The sequence below is a fragment of the Sprattus sprattus genome, assembly GCF_963457725.1.
Source record: "Sprattus sprattus genome assembly, chromosome: 6".
Lineage (NCBI taxonomy): Eukaryota > Metazoa > Chordata > Actinopteri > Clupeiformes > Clupeidae > Sprattus > Sprattus sprattus.
In genome coordinates this window covers 24,082,183-24,098,280 of record NC_137925.1, presented here as the reverse complement: position 1 = coordinate 24,098,280, position 16,098 = coordinate 24,082,183, and the positions used below count along the sequence as shown (strand labels likewise).

Genomic DNA, 16,098 nt, shown 5'->3' with positions numbered 1-16,098 from the left:
TTGGCAACACTGGATCTGAACTGTCAAGCTAACAAAGAATTTGAGAGAGAGAGAGGGAGGGAGCGAGATGGAGAGCAAAAGGGTGAGAGAGAGGGGGAGAGATAGAGAGGGTGAGAGAGAGAGAGAGAGAAGGGGAGAGAGACAGAGAGAGAAAGAGAGAGGGGGAGAGAGAAGGAGAGAGGGGAAAAGATAGAGAGGGTGAGAGAGAGAGAGAGAGACAGAGAGGGGGAGAGATAGAGAAGGTAAGAGAGAGAAGGGGAGAGAGAGACAGAGAGAGAAAGAGAGAGAGAGAGAGGGGGGGAGAGAGAAGGAGAGAGACAGACATAGAGAGAGCAGTAGTCCTGGCAGTGAGCCAACATCCCTCTTTCTGTATCTGGTGCTCTGCTGCCCTTCATAAAGTCCGTCACTGCTCTCGTTTGTGAGGGAGATGACATACTGTTCGTCTGGGCGGCTGGGAGGATCACACACGCCAGCCCCCAGTAGGCACCGCGGCTAGGCTGAGGCTGAGCCGCCAATGAGTCATGAATGACACGTTAAAAGGCTGCGCGACCTTTCCAATCAGGGCGTGTGTGGCATTGATGGGTCCATTAACGGCCCCGCTCCTCAATGTGACTTTGAGACTCACCGCCACAGGATTGAGGGATTTAAACTTCATAAAGTTCAAGCTGTTTGAAAGTTTTCATCAGTGTCACACACATGTCTCTTTCTTCTCTCTCTCTCACTTTCTTCTCTCACTTTCATCTCTCTCTCTCTCTCTCTCGCTCTCTTTCTCTCACACTCACTCTCTCTCTCTCTCTCTTTCTGTCTTTGTGCGAGTCTCTGTGTATTTGTTTGTGTATGTCTGTGTGTATGTCCATGTGTGTGTGCAAGTGTGAGTATGTATATGTGTGAGAGAGTGTGTGTGTGTGTGTGTGTGTGTGGGGGAGATGTGTACGTAATCCTCGCAGCATTAAAACTCTGTTCTCAGCGCTGGCTGTCAGACTCCTGCATGGGCTCTTTATAAAGAGCTGCCCCTTAACTCCACAGCTTGGCTGGCTGCTCCCTTTAAAAGTGCTTAATGGTGTTTACTCCGAAACAGTCGCAACCCACACCCAGTCCATCAGCCTGCAATGAAAAAGTGCTGTGCATCCCAGTAGCAGCGCCAGGCACAGGTGGCACTGGGGAATGCCTGCCAGGGTTGCTGTAAGAGATTTAATGAGACTTTCTTGGCTCCGTTCCCTTGAGAACTGGAGTTTTGTGGGGGGTATCGTATCGCATGCCGAGGAACTGGGTCAGCATTCAGGGCCCCTGACTCAGGAAGCTCGAACCTCCTCTCTGGGGAGACGCGGTTACAGAGGGGCTGTGGGGAATTCTGGGAGCTGAGGGTACCTGAATGGCGAGGGCCCCATACCTGCTCTCCCGCACACTCAGACTTGACATGTGGGATCAAAACACTGGGTGTCCTTATCCACTGACTGGAGATCAGTTTAGATCATGTTTGGGATAAATACAACTAGTTTTGGAATGGGGAAAGATAAGATGTGGAAAGGCTGTTAGAACTGCCTGTGAATGAGTCAGTTACCTCCAGACAGGTTTATTGGGGAAGAGCCAGCGTGGAGATGATGTCCCGCTGAAGGGCGGCCGTGATCTCCCCCTCCCCCCCAGGGATCACTGATGTGCCTTGACACTCAACATTAAAATGTAAAACAAATGCATGGAGAGTGGGAGTGATTGAACATGAGCCCAACAAGGACAGACTCACACGCTCTGACACACACACACACACAGACGCTCTTGCACAAACTCACTCACTCACACACACACGCTCTGACACACACACAATCACTCACTCATACACACACACACACACACACGCTCTGACACACACTCACTCACACACACATTTACACGTCACCCCACAGACCCTCATCCCGTACACTGACATCCCCCGACACATGCTAGGCAAACACAGAGGACATGTCCAATTCATTATTACAGGTGGCTAACATCGCTAACGTCGCTAACGTGTGACATTGGGACAATGTTACAGCTCTGTGCGTTCTATCTGTGTGTCGAGCCTACGGCCGTGGAGCACGTAGAGTATTAACATAAACATGACTTATTCATGCACGGCTCCTGTAGAGGCACCGCACCGCACCGCACACATATAAATAGACTGCGGCGCTGTCACCGTGGCGTGGGTTTTCGGCACGGCTCACTTGAGGGGGAGGAGAGGGATAAACTCTCACAGCCCCATTATCCGGCGCGCAGACTGTAGCCGTCGGCAGTTTGTTTGGCGCGTATCAACATTTGCATGGGCTTTATTGGCCGCGTTGGAGCTAGCGCTAGGAGGGAGAGGGGGAGAGAGCCGGAGAGGAAGAGGGAGAGAGCCGGGAAAAGGGAGAGAGGGAGAAAGGGATTCAGAAAGAGCAGGAGGAAAAGAGAGTGAGCTAGAGGAAAGAAAAGGTGTTCACCTTGGCATACTCTTGGTATACGCTCTCCCTATCACTTGTTTATTCGCCGGTTACTTGTTGTTTCTTCAATCTTCAGCTTACTCCATTGGCTGTGCAGCTAATTCAACTAACCTGATTTGTCAAGAAACACTAGGAGGCGGGTCAAATCTTAAGCAAAATTCACACAGGTATTTGACTTACTTTTACTTATTGGATTGTATCCCTTCAGATCAAAAAACAAGTTAATGAGCTTGAAGCATCAACAACTCAGCTTGTGCATTCACAGCAGAACAACCTTTCATGCCATATTCACACAGAGGGGTGAGCCCAGAGGAGAGAGCCCAGAGGAGAGAGACCAGAGAGAGACCAGAGGAGTGAGCCCAGAGGAGTGAGACCAGAGGAGTGAGCCCAGAGGAGTGAGCTCAGAGGAGTGAGCTCAGAGGAGTGAGCCCAGAGGAGTGAGCCCAGAGGAGTGAGCCCAGAGGAGTGAGCTTCAGCCCAGAGTAGTGAGCCCAGAGGATTGAGACCAGAGCCCAGAGGAGTGAGCCTCAGCACAGAGGAGTGAGCCCAGAGGATTGAGACCAGAGCCCAGAGGAGTGAGCCTCAGCACAGAGGAGTGAGCCCAGAGGAGTGAGCTTCAGCACAGAGGAGTGAGACCAGAGGAGTGAGCTCAGAGGAGAGAGCCCAGAGGAGAGAGCCCAGAGGAGTGAGCTTCAGCCCAGAGGAGTGAGCCCAGAGGATTGAGACCAGAGCCCAGAGGAGTGAGCCCAGAGGAGTGAGCTTCAGCACAGAGGAGTGAGCCCAGAGGAGTGAGCCCAGAGGAGTGAGTCCGCAGGAGTGAGCCCAGAGGAGTGAGCCCAGAGGAGTGAGTCCGCAGGAGTGAGCCCAGAGGAGTGAGCTTCAGCCCAGAGGAGTGAGCCCAGAGGATTGAGACCAGAGCCCAGAGGAGTGAGCCTCAGCCCAGAGGAGTGAGCCCAGAGGAGTGAGCCCAGAGGAGTGAGCTCAGAGGAGAGAGACCAGAGGAGTGAGCCTCAGCCCAGAGGAGTGAGCCCAGAGCAGGGAGTTCACAGGAGGGAGGCGACGAAGGCTGAGGAGTGTGGGGGGAGGGAGACGAAGGCTGAGGAGTGTAGGGGAGGAAGACGAAGGCTGAGGAGTGTAGGGGAGGAAGACGAAGGCTGGGGAGTGTAGGGGAGGAAGACGAAGGCTGAGGAGTGTAGGGGAGGGAGACGAAGGCTGAGGAGTGTAGGGGAGGGAGACGAAGGCTGAGGAGTGTAGGGGAGGGAGACGAAGGCTGAGGAGTGTAGGGGAGGGAGACGAAGGCTGAGGAGTGTAGGGGAGGGAGACGAAGGCTGAGGAGTGTAGGGGAGGGAGACGAAGGCTGAGGAGTGTAGGGGAGGGAGACGAAGGCTGAGGAGTGTAGGGGAGGGAGACGAAGGCTGAGGAGTGTAGGGGAGGGAGACGAAGGCTGAGGAGTGGCGGGTGCAATGGGGGAGCCTGCCAGACTTTATGATGTGGGGAGCGGCGGCCGCTGTTTACAGGCTCTCGCTCCGAGGGCTCAGCTGAGGGCCTTGTAAATAACCGGGGCGGTGAAATAATCACATGGAGCACCTCACCCCTTGCGAGCATGTCTGACTACCACCGGGGGGGGGGTCAGGGTGGAGGGGAAGAACGCAAAAGGTTCCATCGGCGCCTCATTACCGGAGCAGGGTAGAGACGTGCAGACGGGAGGAGGAAGAGGAGGAGGAGAAGGATGAAGAGGAGCGCCTTCTGGGCACAAGGTGTCATGGGCCAAAGCCCTGAGAGTTGGGAGGGGAGACAGAGAGAGAGAGAGAGAGAGAGAGAGAGAGAGAGACGCAGTGAGACAACAACGAGTTGAGACAGCACAGACGAAACTGAGACAGAGAGTGGGAGAGGGAGAGAGACAGGAGGGAAAAGGGACGTCAAATAGAAAGAAAATGAACATACAGAAAAACTTCAGTCAGACAATAATAAGGATAGACACACTGAGGAAATATAGAGGGTGATGAAAGGATGGTGGACTGGCTGTGTAGATGGTGTGAGCAGTGGACTGTGTGCATTGTACATGCATAGAGAGCACAGGTTGTGTGTGTGTTTGTGTATGTGCGAGTGTGCAAGCGTGAGTGTGTATGTCAGAGTGTGTATGAGTGAGTGTGTATGTGAGAGTGTGTATGTGAGAGTGTGTATTTGAGAGTGTGTATGCATGAGTGTGTATGTGAGAGTGTGTATGTGAGAGTGTGTATGCGAGAGTGTGTATGTGAGAGTGTGTATGTGAGAGTGTGTATTTGAGAGTGTGTATGCATGAGTGTGTATGTGAGAGTGTGTATGTGAGAGTTGTTAGATTACATAGATTTCAGTCATATGCAATCACAGCAAGGTCCATTCTGTCAATATGCATCTAAGGCCTCACAGACGGGTGCAGGCCTGTTCCCCAACCATTTGGCCCCTGAGACATCAAATAGCTATTGTCCAGGGTCAGGAAGGAAGGAACAGCTGGAGATCAATGGTTGCCAGGACCCCAGACAGACACTTAATTAATTGAGACCTAATTGAGTCAGACCAAATTAGGTCATACTTCCTACTTTCATTTTGGTATTGTTTACATGTTAATTCCATACTATAAGAATCACAACCTTTTTGTAATGAGAAGAAGAAGCAAGGAGACCGACTCCTCAACATGCAGACGTGCCTTGTGCATGCTTGTGTTGTATGGAGCTGATCGTGGCATGCGATTGAATAAACACATTCTTTCGCTAAGCCGTCTTCCACAAGTCTGTTATTCTGAACAAGCTAACTTGAACCAAGCGTGGGCATCCGAGGATTTTGCCGGAGGACAGCACAAGCTTTCATTTACAGCATAAGCTTTCAATTGGTGTTTCCGACCCAGTTTCACGATAAAGGAAGAAAAGAAGCTTCTCAACTCAAACGGTGAGTGCATCTTTTATTTATCGCTGAAAAAACGAACAGAAAGTTGCTGTGTAATGAATTAGAGACAGTTAGCATGAATAAGGATTTGTAAACTAGGGCCTACAAGTGTTTTTGTTTTTCTGAGACAGATCATTTGTGTGTAAGTGTTACGATTTCGTAGTCGTAAGCATTCTGAGTTGTATTGTTAAGGGTATCTATTATTAGTAGGATAATATTACCTTTTCGGAAAACAATACATAAGTTAACGGTGTAGGCTGTGAACAAACGTTTGATAAATGACTTGGGACTGAGGTCCTTGGTGGAAATATTCCCAGTGTTGAATTTTTACAGGGTGAAAGACGCTTATTAGAATTCGCAGTATTAACTGACTGAGCGGTGACTGCAGTGTAGGATTTAGTTTGATAATTATATCGTTGGCTTTTGCGCACAGAAGTGGCATAGCAAGGCATACATTTTTCAGAGTGAGCGATTTGATTTGCTGTCCGAGTAAACTGTCTTAATTGCAACCATTGGATGGGTAATAGTAAGGTGAGTTGCAAGAGTAATTTTCATAGCGTTGTGTTTTTGAATTGCCGTCAAAGGAATTCAAACTGGTAGTTCAAGCTGGCCGTTGTCCGAGAGCCTATGAGCTCGCTGAAGTGAAGAACTTCTGTTTATTTGGTTTATTAGAGATTTGGTCAAAAGTCCAGTTGCATAGTTTTACTTTTGTTAAATGCATTTTTTGTAACATCCGTTTGAAGTTTTAAGAGGGAGCATTACATTGCTGGAAGCGAAACGCGCTTGTTTTGCTGTTAAAAATCAAAGATGTTCATGAGAAGTTTCAGCCAGGCCAAAAGCGTCCCTATTATGGAGATGGGCGTTTTGGCAGTGCGTGAGTTTGACGAGAATACCATGATTAAGACAATACAGAGTTTTTTAAATAGTCATCTCAAGTTGAATGAGACTGAGAGAAAGATTGAGCTGCAATACAACATTCTGCCCGACCATGGTTTTTGGCCACTTGATGACATCAGACGCAGTTTTGAAAAGCTGTTGCACGAGAAGGATAACATCAAACTTTCTCTCGTTACCTTAGATCAGTTAATGCGCCGTCAGAGGGCACAAGAAAAAATTGAATCAGACAGAATTCTGAAGATTGAGAGAGATAAGGTATCGTCACTTGAAGGTGAATTGGCTAAAGTGAAACATGAAAAGACTGAGCTAGAATGGCGCAGCATAGTTCGAGCAATTGCAGATGATGTGAAGACATTAACAGCAAGACAGGCTAAGAACGAGGCAGACATAGCAAGCCTGAAAGAACCCAGGGAGAGACGAGAGGCTTTTGAAACAATGCCAATGCTAATTGCTAATTGTGGGTCAAAGGACATGAATGACTCAGGTGTTAATGATGGCTTGGCCAAATTGAGACCTTTAACATCCAGATATACTGGTGGAAATGTACTGCACTCTTATAAATCTGCAAAGCCGCAAGATATTGACGAATGGTCGAAAGATCTGCAACATCCGCGTAAAGCAGGGATGGATATTTGGTCCAAGATTACCCGGTTGCAAAAGATTTATCAGTTGCACCCATATGACGGCGTTTCACTTTTATGCACTGTGTTAAACAACACTGAGGCTGACAAGGTGAAGCGAGATGTTGATGTTGGATTAGGAGAGGATCAACAGAACCTAGTTAATGGCTGGAAGGCAGTCCGTGAGTGGATTCAGGAGGCTACCAATGCGACTACAGATTGGGGTAAAATATCTGGTTGTAGACAGATGGCTAATGAAACGGTGGATGATTTTGCCCAAAGATTTGCTGAAGCATTTTTAAGACATTCAGGCATGAGCGGGATGACAGAGGAGAATGTTATGACCAATAACAACGGTGCCTTGAAGGCAAATTTCTTGCATAATACTGTCCCTGAGCTCAGAAGTATTGTGAAGTTGACCACACCCGGCTGGGAAGACACAACGTTCACCTTTGAGATGCTTATTAGTGTAGCAAGGCGAATGGAACGTGACACAGAACAAAAGATCAGAAGGGTCTGCATCCATGGCACACACACAGATCCAGAGTGCATGTTTAGAAATGAGAAATTTGGTAATCAAGGTGACCCTAGACGCATCAGAACTAGGAAAATAGAGACATCTAGATGTAGGTCGGGAAGAAAATCACATGATGTATGCCGTAAGTGTAAGAATTATGGCCATTGGGCTAGAGAATGCAGGTCTCAGGGCAGAGGCAGACATGCTTCTCATTTTAACTATAACAACAGAGATGATGAAAGCATGGTCAATAATTATCAGAAACGAGCCCTTAACCACCTGGATATTTGCAATGACGAGAGTCAGCACGGTACAACATTGACGAGAGCAGTCCAGAGAGCCAGAGTGGTAAGGAGGTATCCAGAGCCACTTGATGGGGAACATACTTTGAAGTGTGAAAGACCACTCAAAGTAGGTCCACTTTGTTCTGCTGCAGTCACTGTACAGGGAGAACTGATGCCACCCACAGCACATAATGCATGGCCCCAGAACAACCCTCTCTGGTGGAGTGCAAGGAAAAAACATGATTACGGCTAACCTCAAGTCATGCACTTTTGTGTTAATCATAACATTACTTTTAGCAATGATATGATGATTGGATGGGAATTTAGATGATGACTTGTATGGACATGACTATGAGATAGGGGTTAATGATAAAGGTCAGATCCCTAGTATGAAGGCAGTTTAAATGTTCAATGGTGTGTTTTTAAGTTTGTTTGTTCTGGTCATATGAATGAGATGCCACATTCTTGGAATATGTGATACTGCCGCTGTTTTCTCTGTTTGTATTTCAGAACAAGTCCAAGGTGCAGCATGAGGGGAACTGGAACGCAGGAACAATTGAACCGCTGCACTGACCAAGCCATCACCGTTGTCCAGATTGACCTCACCCGTTGGACAGCAGTGACGACACAACATTCAAAGCCTGACATCAGAAACTGATGGACCAGAGATGCATATAGTCGCCACTCACAGCATGTGGAACGCATGGGTCGCTGTGCAAAAGCAGGACTGTGAAATAATTTGACTCAAACAAATTAAGGGGATTTTTTGCTTTCACCTGTTAATTCATAACCCAGAGCAGCTGATTTGACGACATCAGCTGGCAACATGAGAGTGACGTCGCCAAAGTGCATCGAGTGGATGGAAATGATCATCCTGACTATTATGATCTTCACCCCAGACGTCTCCTCCTCATAGGATAGCCACCAAGAGACGGACGTCAAGGTGGCTATGAATGGGAGTATGTTCGTTTGTGAGAAACATGCCTATTCACATTTACCCCCGGACTGGAGCAGGAGTGCTGTACTTACATAAGAATATTTCCACATACATACAGGACATTTACACAAATGTAAAGCGTTTGAAAACGCAACCTGGTTGGGGTGGGTAGGTTCATGGGGAGACTACTCTGGAATCATTCGGACGATTATGTCTTTATGTTTATTGTTCCCATTTTGAGCGTTTATGCAGTGATCAGATTTTCTATGTGTATTATTGTCAGGATGACTACAAGACCGCCACACATAGCCCACATTAAGAAGGATCCCATCGATACTATATCACAGATTTAATCGCATATGAATAACAAGGATGGTACCTAGTCGCCACTTGCAGCTTGCCGAGGGGTAAGGATTGCTACATAAATCGTAGAATCATGAAAGAATTTTCCCGAAGAAGGTTTTTCGCTTTCATCTGTAAGATAAGGGACTTGGTACCCATATTAGAAAACAAACACCACGAATAACCACTACACTAATGATTAGCCACTACACTATGGAGATATATGTGTTTGTTTACATTTTTCTTTGTTATTTGTTTATCATTTTTTATTGTGATCATGATGTAAGAATATTTGATGATCAAAGGGTGGGGTTGTTAGATTACATAGATTTCAGTCATATGCAATCACAGCAAGGTCCATTCTGTCAATATGCATCTAAGGCCTCACAGACGGGTGCAGGCCTGTTCCCCAACCATTTGGCCCCTGAGACATCAAATAGCTATTGTCCAGGGTCAGGAAGGAAGGAACAGCTGGAGATCAATGGTTGCCAGGACCCCAGACAGACACTTAATTAATTGAGACCTAATTGAGTCAGACCAAATTAGGTCATACTTCCTACTTTCATTTTGGTATTGTTTACATGTTAATTCCATACTATAAGAATCACAACCTTTTTGTAATGAGAAGAAGAAGCAAGGAGACCGACTCCTCAACATGCAGACGTGCCTTGTGCATGCTTGTGTTGTATGGAGCTGATCGTGGCATGCGATTGAATAAACACATTCTTTCGCTAAGCCGTCTTCCACAAGTCTGTTATTCTGAACAAGCTAACTTGAACCAAGCGTGGGCATCCGAGGATTTTGCCGGAGGACAGCACAAGCTTTCATTTACAGCATAAGCTTTCAGAGTGTGTATGCGTGAGTGTGTATGCGTGAGTGTGTATGTGAGAGTGTGTATGTGTGAGTGTGTGTATGTGAGAGTGTGTAAGCGTGAGTGTGTATGTGAGAGTGTGCATGCGTGAGTGTGTATGTATGTATGTGAGAGTGTGTATGCATGTATGCATGAGTGTGTATGTGAGAGTGTGTATGCGAGAGTGTGTATGCGTGAGTGTGTATGCGTGAGTGTGTATGCGAGAGTGTGTATGTGAGAGTGTGTATGTGAGAGTGTGTATGTGAGAGTGTGTATGCGAGAGTGTGTACGTGTGAGTGTGTATGTGAGAGTGTGTATGTGAGAGTGTGTATGTGAGAGTGTGTATGTGTGAGTGTGTATGCGTGAGTGTGTATGCGAGAGTGTGTATGCGAGAGTGTGTATGTGAGAGTGTGTATGTGAGAGTGTGTATGTGAGAGTGTGTATGTGAGAGTGTGTATGCGAGAGTGTGTGCGTGTGAGTGTGTATGCGTGAGTGTGAATGTGAGAGTGTGTATGCCTGAGTGTGTATGTGAGAGTGTGTATGCATGAGTGTGTATGTGTGTATGCATGAGTGTGTTGGGATGGCGTTGCGTGCAGCCTCTGCATGTTTACAGCGTGTTAACGGAGCCATGAGCGCTCACTCCGATCAGAGTGCGGATTAAAGAGTCAGCAACAGACGTTTCACTTGTGGAAGTGTAGACATCAGCAGCGCTGGTGCCACAGGCTTCCTCTGAGGCCCTGCGGCACACACTCTTACACAAACACACACACACATACACACACACACACACACATACACACACACAAAAACACACACGCACACACAGACACAATAGAGGGTTTCTGTTTTTCTTACCGGCTCTGTGTCTGGAAAGAATTTACTTACCAGACAAATTTGAAACTTACCGGCGTATCTTAATAACAATCTATATCACACATACAAATTTAATCTAGCCATTATACTGTACACTTAGAAACCCTGACACACACACACACACACACACACACACACACGTGTCCATCCATGCATTCACACACACACACACACACACACACACACACACACTCACACAAACACATGTATGTCTATGCACAGACACACACACACAAACACACACACACACACACACACACACACAGATAACGCATGGGAGAGGTCTCATCCCTGCGGAGGGATACCTCCTGTTCACATGGCACCAGAGCAGTCCCTGCAATGTTAACGACACCCTGATGAGGGAATTATAAAATGCGTGTTCTCTCTCTCTCCCCCTCTTCTTTCTCTCTCTCTCCCCCTCTTCTTTCTCCCTCTCTCCCTTCCAGTCTCTGCTTCACTCTCTCCCTTCTTCCTTTGTAAATTCAGTCACGTCTAAGTGGAGTTGCAGTTTAACTGAATAATAGATCTGTAGTACTCCAGCCCCTCTCTGGTTCCAACACTCCACACACTATTTCTCTCTCCATGTCCTTCTCCCTCTTCACTCCTCCATCCATCCACCCACCTCCATTCCTCTCCTCCCCTCCCCTCCCCCCCCTCCCTCCATTCCTCCCCTTCCCCCTGAAAAACTGTTGTTGTTTGTGGTTCTGCTCATGTCTGCTGTCTATGCCCGAGCCTGCCAGTTCACATCCAGTCTGTGGGACTCTGGGGGAAGCCTTTGAGGCAGTTTGGTGATATATCCAAAAACATTGCACACAAACTCATCCTCGTGTCACACTCATTTGAGCCTCATATCACAAGTCCCATTTAACGTTGTAACAATTCTTGGGAAAATGGAATCATTGCTAATGTCTGTCATAATGCAACATCTTCCAAACACAGCTGGATGTGCTCAAAATAAAAAAACGCTTGATACCAGGATGTGGTTTCTAGCAGATACTAGTCTTACCCCCAATACAACATCTGCTGGCCTGAAAAGGAAACATGGTTGCATTCTTAACACTGGACACGTTTCTGTGAAATAGACAGGGGGACAGACAGAGCAAGGAATAGCCCACGCTGAGCCCTGGTGACAGCATGCAATCCCCCCCCCCCCCCAGAAACACCCAGGCCAGGCAAGGCCACTATGTCTGCAAGCACCGGAGCGAGATTTGGGAAAAGGGAGAAAAGAAAGAAAGAATGTATTCATTAATTAATTCTTTCTTTTTTGTGAATGAATGAAAGGGAAATGAGCAAGGCTGTAAAGTGATACAGGCTTCAGCCATTTGCAGAAGCTGAGGGGGAAACAGAGAGAGAACCAGAGGGAGGTAGAGAAAGAGGGAAAGAGAGAACCAGAGGGAGGTAGAGAAAGAGGGAAAGAGAGAAAACCAGAGGGAGGTAGAGAAAGAGAAAAAGAGAGAACCAGAGAGGGAGGTAGAGAAAGAGGGAAAGGGAGAGAACCAGAGAGGGAGGTAGAGAAAGAGGGAAAGGCAGAGAGGTAGAATGAGACTGAGGGAGGAGGGAGTAGGAGAGCGAGGAAGAGGAAGAGGAGGAGGAGTAGAGCTGCTGAAGAGGGCATGCTAACATCCTCCTCATCCTCATGACCTGCTTACGCAGCCTGTGGCGGGGATGAGAAGAGGAAGCTGGAGAACTGGTACAACTCTTGGCCCTTAGTTGTACACTATGCTCTCATTTCACGAGGCAGCCAATAGGCTGACAGCTTTCAGCACACCCTAAGGAAGGGCAGCTGCACCATCATCCTATCACCTCGTGCAGTCGTGGTGGCTTGGCGCTGCCGCCTGCTTCTCCCGGTGAGGGTGGACTACAGTCACACAGGGAGCTGTGCACTGGGGGAGAGGACTGTGTACCTTCATACACATTTAAGAGACCTTTGTCAGGTTTTTAATGGCATATGCGTGCAAGCACATACACACACACACACATGTCCACACATGGGCAAACAAACACACGCATGACAGAGTAAAGGAGGGCATCTCTCATGGGCATTCAACTGGGCAGACGGGCAGTTTTTTTTTGCAAACACAGGCACAAACTGGGGACAGAGAGAGAGAAGTGCACAGAGCAGATGCCTTCAACAAAACAACCAGTAGAACAGAAACAGAAACACAACAGAATATTTTTTAAACGTAAAGTTTCAGATGGGAAACGTTTGAGATTTGGAGACGAGGGGCATTAGCAAAACCAATCCAAAGAAGAAGAAGAAGAAAAAGAGGGGGAACGTAAAAACAAAAGAAGGAGGGGTTGCAAACAAACCTTCAGGCTCTGAGTTCTCTTTGAAGGTGGCTTGCTTCAGCGGGCAGCAGAAGATTTCGTGACACTTAGCACGAAAGGGAGAGCCCTTACTCCTTATGTCCGCGGAGTGGATGGAATCCTGCCGCAACATAATGTACTCCTGGGTACCTGGGGCAGCATCATCCTGGACTGTGGTCAAGCCACAACAAAACCAACGAACGCAGGGTTAGAGACAAAGAGACAGATCAAAAGAGAGAGCAAGAGAGAGAATGAGAGAGAGAGAGAGAGAGAGAGGGCTCAGGAGCAAATGCATAAAAACAAGCAAAGAAAGGCAAACAACAGTGAGAAAGAAAATACATCTACATCAGCAACAACAACAACAACAACAATAACAATAACAGAATTAACAATAGTCAACAGAACATGGTTTCTTTTAGAGGAAGATAGAGGGACAGAGAGGGGGAGAAGGAGAGAGAGAGAGGGGGAGAAGGAGAGACAGAAGGGGAGAAGAAGAGACAAGAGGGGGAGAAAGGAGAGAGGACAGAGGAAAGGTAAATGAAGGTTTTAGAAAGACAAAGAAAAACTATTAACAGTGCACACAATAATTCACAAATGAATGGAGCGTAATGAGAGCTGTGGGGGTTAAACGTGTCTGTGGGGGGGGGGGGGGCAGCAGGAGGAAGAGAGAGCACGCAGCGGAGGGGAGAAGGGAGCCTTTAGACCGGGCTGATCCATCGATTTCTTTCTAATCTCTCACCGATGAAAAACTGACCTGAGCCAAAGAAGGAGAGAACATACCTCTACCATTTTCAATACGGCAAGCAAATGTTTTCCAACAGAGTGACAGCTTCGGAGGTGCTGTCTCTGAGGAGCACAAGCAAGCAGTTGTACAGGCAAGACAACATGCTCGATTATATGGGCAAAATGATCTTAGCTGTTGGCTATAGCTACAAGCTCATATCATGCATGCAAAGTTTGCAGTCCAAAACAGGCAGATGCACTAGATGGAAAAAGGACATGGCCAAAAAGAGATCACTGATGTTGCTGATGTAGTTTGTTCATAGTGATTATGGTACTGGTTTCTAATGAGGAAGCTCCTGGGACTGGGTCTAATAGTTTGGATAGTGGCTACTCAATGTTAAAGGATGTGTTCTTGTGGTCTAGTATATTGGGAGAAATGCTTTTGAAAACTCTGCAGCCATCAATTAGTTAGAAGCGCTCAATTAGGCAGATTCATCCACATGTCTATTACGTTATCAAGTGCAATGCAGGGTTCGATAAAAGCACACTGAGGAATTACAGAGGGGCTTCAGATATCTGAAATAACTAGTTAAATATATATATGGATATTTTCTCTCCATGGTGAATATATAGACTCCCTTCTCATTATCCTTGGGGATTTTAATAAAGCAAACCTCAGCAACGAACTGCCAAAATATAGGCAGCAGATTAAGTGCCCGACCAGAGACAAAAACACACTGGACCACTGCTATACAGTTTTAAAGAACACATATCACTCTGTTCCCCGTGCAGCTTTGGGACTCTCTGATCACTGCCTGGTCCATCTGCTCCCAACCTACAGGCAGAAATTAAAATCTGCAAAGCCTGTAGTCAAGACAGTGAAAAAATGGACCAACGAGTCAAAACTGGAGCTACAGGCCTGCTTTGACTGCACTGACTGGAGTGTTTTTGAGGCTACATCTAAAGATCTGGACGAACTTACTGACACTGTGACATCTTACATCAGTTTTTGTGAGGACATGTGTGTACCCACCAAAACTTTCCGCACCTTCAGCAATAATAAACCGTGGTTTACAGCAAAGCTCAGACAGCTTCGGAAGGCCAAAGAGGAGGCCTACAGGAGTGGGGACAGGATCCTATACAACCAGGCCAGGAACACACTGACAAAGGAGATCAGGGCAGTAAAGAGGAGCTACTCTGAAAAGCTTAAAATCAGGTTCTCATCCAACGATCCTGCGTCAGTGTGGAGAGGCCTGCAGGACATCACCAACTACAGGAAACAGTCCCCCCACACTGCAGTGAACCCTCAACTAGCTGACGATCTGAATGAGTTTTACTGCAGGTTTGATCACCCTACATCCACTCCCTGCTCTAACTCAGACTTTATCCAACTAACTGCACCCCCTGCCATCACCTCCCCCCTCCCTCCTAACTCCACCCCGGCACTGACGGTCAGTGAAGAAGATGTGTGTCAGCTCTTTCAGAAACAGAAGATCAGGAAGGCTCCAGGCCCAGACGGTGTGTCACCCTCCTGTCTGAAAGTCTGCGCTGACCAGCTGGCCCCCATCTTCACACGGATCTTCAACAGATCTCTCGAGCTGAGTGAAGTCCCGTCCTGCTTCAAACGCTCCACCATCATTCCGGTTCCCAAGAAACCCTCCATCACTGGCCTGAATGACTACAGGCCGGTCGCTCTGACGTCTGTGGTCATGAAGTCCTTTGAGAGACTGGTGTTGTCCCACCTGAAGGTCATCACAGGCCCCCTGCTGGACCCTCTCCAGTTCGCCTACCGGGCTAATAGGTCAGTTGAAGATGCAGTAAACATGGGACTGCACTACATCCTACAACACCTCGACTCCCCAGGGACGTATGCTAGGATGCTGTTTGTGGACTTCAGCTCGGCTTTCAACACCATCATGCCGGAAGCCCTCCTCACCAAACTCACCCAGCTCACTGTGCCCGCCTCCACCTGTCAGTGGATAACGAACTTCCTGACAGACAGGAAGCAGCAGGTAAGGCTGGGAGAAATAACATCCAGTACCAGGACAGTCAGCACTGGTGCTCCCCAGGGTTGCGTGCTCTCCCCGCTGCTCTTTTCTCTGTACACAAATGACCGCACCTCAGGAGACCCGTCTGTTCAGCTCCTGAAATTTGCAGACGACACTACAATCATCGGCCTCATCCGAGATGGAGATGAGTCTGCATACCGGAGGGAAGTTGAACAGCTCGCCCTGTGGTGCAGTCGCTACAACCTGGAGTTGAACTTGCTCAAAACTGTTGAAATGATAGTGGACTTCAGGAGGAACCCCCCATCACTCCCCCCCCTCACCATACTGAACTGCACTGTGTCTGCCGTGGAATCCTTCAGGTTTC

General features: G+C 47.7%; 1 protein-coding gene across 2 annotated transcripts in view; it reads right to left on the bottom strand.

The window, feature by feature from the left end:
- fgf13a (fibroblast growth factor 13a) overlaps window positions 1–16,098 on the bottom strand; it is a 118,702-nt gene that overhangs the window by 50,478 nt on the left and 52,126 nt on the right. For both annotated transcript variants that reach the window (XM_080841102.1, XM_080841103.1), the window contains one exon: window positions 13,006–13,173. In XM_080841102.1, the coding sequence (XP_080697228.1) occupies window positions 13,006–13,173 (168 nt within the window). The remainder of the gene's footprint in view (window positions 1–13,005; window positions 13,174–16,098) is intronic.